The sequence below is a fragment of the Seriola lalandi genome, unplaced genomic scaffold, assembly GCF_002814215.2.
Source record: "Seriola lalandi dorsalis isolate HSWRI2012SDOR001 ecotype SW California unplaced genomic scaffold, Sedor1 jcf7180002054861, whole genome shotgun sequence".
Taxonomy (NCBI): Eukaryota; Metazoa; Chordata; class Actinopteri; order Carangiformes; family Carangidae; genus Seriola; species Seriola lalandi.
In genome coordinates, this window is record NW_019525414.1 from 2529101 (window position 1) to 2535100 (window position 6000).

The window sequence follows — 6000 nt, forward strand, 5'->3', positions numbered from 1 at the left end:
GCTCCTGCAGCTATCAGGTGCTACGCATCAAATTACTAATGAATGTGTTGAGACTCAGTAATGTAAACCACAGCCACACAATCCAAATAAGTAGAGACGTGCACGTCCACTTCTCCACTTTAAACATTTTTATTACAGACAAAAGAAAACAAAAGAAATATCTGTGACACAAAATGAATCTAATGCTGGTACACTGGTATTGCACCAACGAAAATTTCTGAAAAAATATTTATTATTCTAATAATCATGTTGTTTGAGCAATAATAATAATAATAATAATAATAATAATAATAATAATGCACCCTGATGAAATTAAGCCAAAATGTTACTTCATATCATTCATAAATAGATGTGAAACCTGCAACCAAATTAAATAGAATGACCATATTGTAAAACATGATATTCAACAAAACAAAATGGGTTCTCTTATCACTGGCTTTACAAATTAAAGAAGTACATTTGGCAGGTTTATACACAAAAAAATTATAATATCTACCCCCATCACCGTTCCTCTGAAACGCAAATCCTGCTACAGTGAAAAAACAAAATATCTTAAGATTTTTTTTCTTCACAAAAAATGATAAAGATGAGTTCAACACAATTCTAAAACACCTAATAAAACTAGTCAAAAACTTTAAAACCCACTGTTATGTTTTTTTTTTCTTTAGTAACATTTCACATTTAGCAACTTTTTTTTATTCACCTGTACAAGTGGTGTGAGGACTAAGGGGTGTTGGGTGGGGTTACAGGTGGGGAGGGCGGTCCTTATTGACCAGGAGGAGGAGGAGCTAAAAGGAGAGGTTTCAATCTTTGACCTCTACAGTTTTGTAACGTCCTGAGGCCGTGTGTAGAGAGTGACACTCTCTATCAGAGCTCCGCCACTTTAAGGAGGAAATGGAGCGTTTTTCAGTCTTTGCGTTTCTCTTTCGACTGCAGAGAAACGAGACCAGTGAACACAGTTTCAACACAAGTTTTAGTGTGTGTATTCCCTCACTGAATCCGCCTGCACGAAAATCACAAAACCAAACAAAAAGAATGTTTAACGGGAAAAAAAAAAAAAATGAAAGCAAGGGACTGCAGCTAAATACACACATAAGAGGGATCCATTTTGGTGATATTTACAATCACTCTGTGACAAATAAAGGAGATGAGGGAGTCCTTTACTAGGGGCAAGGATGATTTACAAATGTCTTATGTGTTTGTGACTATCTTCATTAAAATTTTTCTTTGCTTTTACTCAGTCAGGGTGCTCCAGTCAGTCCTGAAGTATATCCACCCCTGCTGAGGTGACTATATCCTAGTTTCCTGCATTAGCTTTTCTACCCAAGACCCCTACGCTCGAGTCTGCTTAGAGCATTTCATCTCCCCAATCAGGGCAGTCCATGGCAAACACAGAGTAATGGAGTGAAGAGGGGAAAAAAAAGCATCTTTAAAAAATTCAAAACAAGATGAGAAGACGTTTTCTTTTGGTCTTCATTTCCAGTATGTTGGCATGAGCTTAAAGCTCACTGCCCCCGCAAAAAAATGGAAAGTTCACTGATAAGGAAAAAAAAAAAAAAAAGCAAGAGAAGTGCCTCAGGCTTCTGGCCGATCTAAGTGCTTGGCAAATAGGTGAAGTTACTGTAGCAGTCTTTGGGATTTTCAAAATCCATCAGAAAAAAAAAGGAAAAACAAAAATGATGTTGAAGCAGATACATCAATGACGTTGTTGTTATGTTGGAAAGCTCCCTGGAGTCTGACATTTGGAGGTCTTTCAACTTCAAGTGAGGTAGAGAGGCTTGTCCCGGGCTCCCATGCCACTGCTGAGGAAGAAGAAACATGTATTAATGTATGTCTGAATATATGGATACATGTGAATGCAATGATATTCTGACTACATGTATTTCTGTATTCCACCATGAAATCCCAGCGAGACTATGAAATCTTTTTCAAGGAAGGCCTGGCTCCAAAACAAACATAAAAGCTGCCGACAGACAACATGCATCAATAAGCATGAAGACAAATACAAAAGTCAAAATTTGCAGATCACTTGGTACTTGAAATGTCAAATACAAAGTCTGCTCTCCAGTTATCTTTACTGGCACACTGGAAATAATTCAGTACCCTCCAAAACACCAAACTACAATGATCTGACACTGAGGGAGAGGGTTTAAGCAAAGACTCAGTATACTTCAAAGAGCGTCAAACGTGATTTGACCCAGGCGTGATCCTATTTGACATACAGATGAATCAGCTCTAAATACAGGAGATACTGACTTTCAGCTCCTCTGCCTCCTGGAATAGCAACACCACGTTTCAGGTGTGAGACAAAACAATGTTCCTCTTGTACCTGCTTTAATAGCTTGATTCAATAAGGCAATGTGTGCTAAGCAAAACACAGAGAAACTTAATTGGATGTCACACTTTTTCCAAGCTCGGTAATAGCATTGTTCTACTGCTGCATTACTCATTTCAATTTCAAGGAGATGCTTTGCTTTAGCAGGGAAATCGCAGTTTATGATTAATGCAGTCTGAGTGTGAGAGTGAAGTGGTTTAGGGCAGCTCATTTGGAAAATAAGTAACTGTCAGACAACTACTCAACAACGAAGCATTCAAGTTTTCACCACCTTCCTGTGGTTAATGTCTTCTTCTTGTGTTCTATTACACAACATCCACCACTACCCTAACACAATATAGTGACTGATGTGATGAGCTCACCCGCAGTGGTTGGGTCCACAGTCCCTGTTGCAGTACTCGCTGTCCCAGTCTGGGTTCTGGCCGTGCACTGGGTTAGGGGCCCCTGGAGACTGTGAGCCCCCGACACTGTTCTGGTAATCAGCCTGAATGTGGGAGAATCCCTGTAGAGGGGACAAGAGAGGAGAAGAGGTTATATTGTCATAGCTTTGCGATGGCCAGCTATTAGAGTCAGCTGAACCTACTACAGTATGAGGACAAAAACTGTCAGCGGTCTTTATCAGTTTCTACTGAGAGTGGGAAACAGGGATAGCACTGTTTTTCTCTCCCCATTTACTCTCATTGCTTGGTTAAAAAAGGATCTAAAGATCACATATCTTTTGATGACATGACAGCCCCCTGTTGGACTGGAGACATTAAAGTCTCGGAGGGAAGAGAATAGTTGCTTTGCTACAAAGAGGGTGAAAAAAAAAGAAAAGAAAAAGAGTAAATCAGTGTTGCTCTTTTTCATGCATATATGCTAAAAGAATGACTGAGGCCTGTTATAACCTATACAATGAGAGTGAATTGAGAATTTTCCCATTTGGAAAATAGAAGCAAGTGGTGAAAACAATAGACAATACTAAATTCAAAATTCTATGCTTTAAAAAAAAAAAAAAAAAAAGTTAATTACTGATGTAAATGCAGGTGATGATGTCTCGATGTGTGTGTTGTTTGATTTCACAGATTTGAATAATGGTTAGACCAACCTGTTGGCTGAGAGGAGGGGAATGCAGAGGTGCCTGGAGCCCCATTTGGTGTGAGATGATTGGCTGCGACTGCTGCATGCGGATTGGCTGGTTGAGCAGGGAGCTCTGGTGCAGGGAGAGCTGGGCATGGGGGTGCAGAGGCGGGCTAATCTGGAAGGGAGCTGGGGGAGAGGCACTCATGCTGGGCGGCAGCATCTGGGATTGGCTGAGGGTCTGGGCCAGGGTGTGACGGGGCGGCCCAGCGTAGCTCTGGAGGTCCGACAGGGGGAAGGAGCCCGGCGGGCCCAGGTAGGGTGAGGAGGGCTGGGGGGGCACGCTGTACAGGGGCTGCTTGGGAGGAAGCAGGTGGGAGGGCTGGCTGGTCTGCTGGGCACTTTTTGGTTCAGGGTCATTGTACGTCTGTGAATGAAAAGTGCATAATTTTAATAAGACAACAAGCTCTCTATTAATGACATGTAATCTGCAACCTGAAACCATCAAAACATCACAACAACTCATTTATCATCATTCATCAAGCTCTGATCACAACACATCTCCTCTCTCATTTTAGTAATAGCAGCATCCATTACACTTAAAACAAAACCTCAGCCCTTTATCGTGTATCTATCTGCGTCATTTGTCAGTCTGGGTCTCATTATATGGCTGGAAGCTGCAGGGACATTCAGGGAACTACTTCCTTATCTTTACTTTTAGTTGGACTCACAAACAAGAATTTAAAGGAACAGTTTGGGAAATATGCTTAGCTGAGAAGAGTGACAGAACCAGTCCTGCTGTTTCCCCATTCCCAGGCTTTATTTATGCTACACAAAGCTAATGGGAAATGATTTTACACATTATGATCCTCTCTCCTTGATGGTCGATTCTATCTAAACTCTGATCAGCTGCTTCACAGCAGGTGTGGCTGTCCAGTAAAGTTTTAACAGGACAGTTGACACTCGAACCTCCCAACAGCAAATCTTTTTCAGCATATTGATGCGCACTGTGTAACGAGGCTCTATATATTTAATTTTTCTGTCTATCCTTGGTCTGACAGCTCTCACTATTCATTTTGCAACACTTCACAGGCACACACACGTAGACGGGCTGACAGATGGGGAGACGGGTTTCAGGTTGAAAAGGGCTGCAGTGCTTTAAAGAAAAAACACCCAAATCAACCAAACTTGACTTTTGTCATTCTGGATGGTATCATTCTGAGCAGGTGCAGCACCCACAAAATACCCCACCTCCAACTCCACCCTGCCCCACCCTCTCCAGGCTTCTATGATGAACTGTCAGATTGCTCATCTCCAGCCATCAGTGTTGATTAGAAGGTAATGGAGCCCATTTGTATGAATAGAGCTGGGGCCGAGGTAATGATCAATAGACACCTTGACAGATAGATGGGAAAAGCAGAGGGACACACGCGCACACACACACACTCACACACACACATGTATGCAGGACCCCAGGCAGAGAAATGAGGCTGTTTGCCTGCAGAACAAATGGAATGACAAAAGGAATCTTCCCCACACTACATTGTGTGTTGTTAATGTAAGACGGCACTAAACAATGCAATCCACAGCCCTCCTCTTTGGCTTTCTGTCTTCTCTGTGCTACTACGCTGGTGTATACAAGACACCATCATTCACTGGGCGAAAAAGGATGTCATGGATCTGAATTAGCAGGATGGTGTTAGGGGTGGAAACGGCAGCAAAGCCAATGATTGTTTGATTTGGACGCACTTTCTGTTGTAGATGATGAGATGGAGGAAACTGGTGATGACACAGGTTAGTGTACGACACATCCTAGATTCTCTCTGTTTTCTAAAGTTACACATAAAACAGACATAAACCTGATAACATGTATATATAGCACATCATTTTCTGTCCTCCATCTCTCATAGATGTTATGGCCATATGCTTATGTGTTCTGATTGGCTGACCCCTCCCCCAACCCTCTATCACCATACCAACTACAATCCCCAACCCCCAACATCTGCACCCTATGGAAATCAGGTATTATTGTTCCAAATATGGCCACCACCGCCACCACTAACACCGCCACCTCGTCCCAAGGAAGCCCCACCCAGCCCATTAGCAGGGATTTTCCATCCAATCTCTCATCAGTCTTAGGCAGGGCCTGTGTGTCATATGCGTTACCTTGGAAACCAGACTGGCTCGGTACGCGGCCAAGGCTTTCAGGTACTCTTTCTTAGCGGCCTCGGTTTTCCTCTTGTACCCCTGTGAAGGAAAAAAAACAAACAAATCAAAACAAGAAGCTTCGGGTGAGAGGAGAGGTTGACATGCTCATAAACAGGCAGACACACATCTCTAAATATGCTTTTTTTTGTTTTTAAGCTCACTCTAACACTTTCGTAAACACATCCTGCACACACACATGTGCACTCACACACACATGTCCTTAATGTTTCCCTTTCCATCAGAGCCAATGGCACAGAACACCTCTATTTCCTCATCACAGCACTAATACTCTCTCATCTCAATGTGTCTCCCTCTGTTGTAGCAACACATCATTTCCATTCCAATCCACCTCGAGAAATGAACTGGAACTTCTCTCTCTCTCTCCACCCCACCCCCAC

General features: G+C 42.5%; 1 protein-coding gene across 2 annotated transcripts in view; it reads right to left on the minus strand.

The window, feature by feature from the left end:
- Positions 1 to 110: 110 nt before the first annotated feature.
- LOC111670582 (TOX high mobility group box family member 2-like) overlaps positions 111 to 6000 on the minus strand; it is a 78047-nt gene continuing 72157 nt past the window's right edge. For both annotated transcript variants that reach the window (XM_023427348.2, XM_023427349.2), the window contains 4 exons: positions 5561 to 5641; positions 3423 to 3821; positions 2698 to 2837; positions 111 to 1802 (listed from right to left, as the gene is read on the minus strand). In XM_023427348.2, the coding sequence (XP_023283116.1) occupies positions 1760 to 1802; positions 2698 to 2837; positions 3423 to 3821; positions 5561 to 5641 (663 nt within the window). In that variant the 3' untranslated portion in view covers positions 111 to 1759. The remainder of the gene's footprint in view (positions 1803 to 2697; positions 2838 to 3422; positions 3822 to 5560; positions 5642 to 6000) is intronic.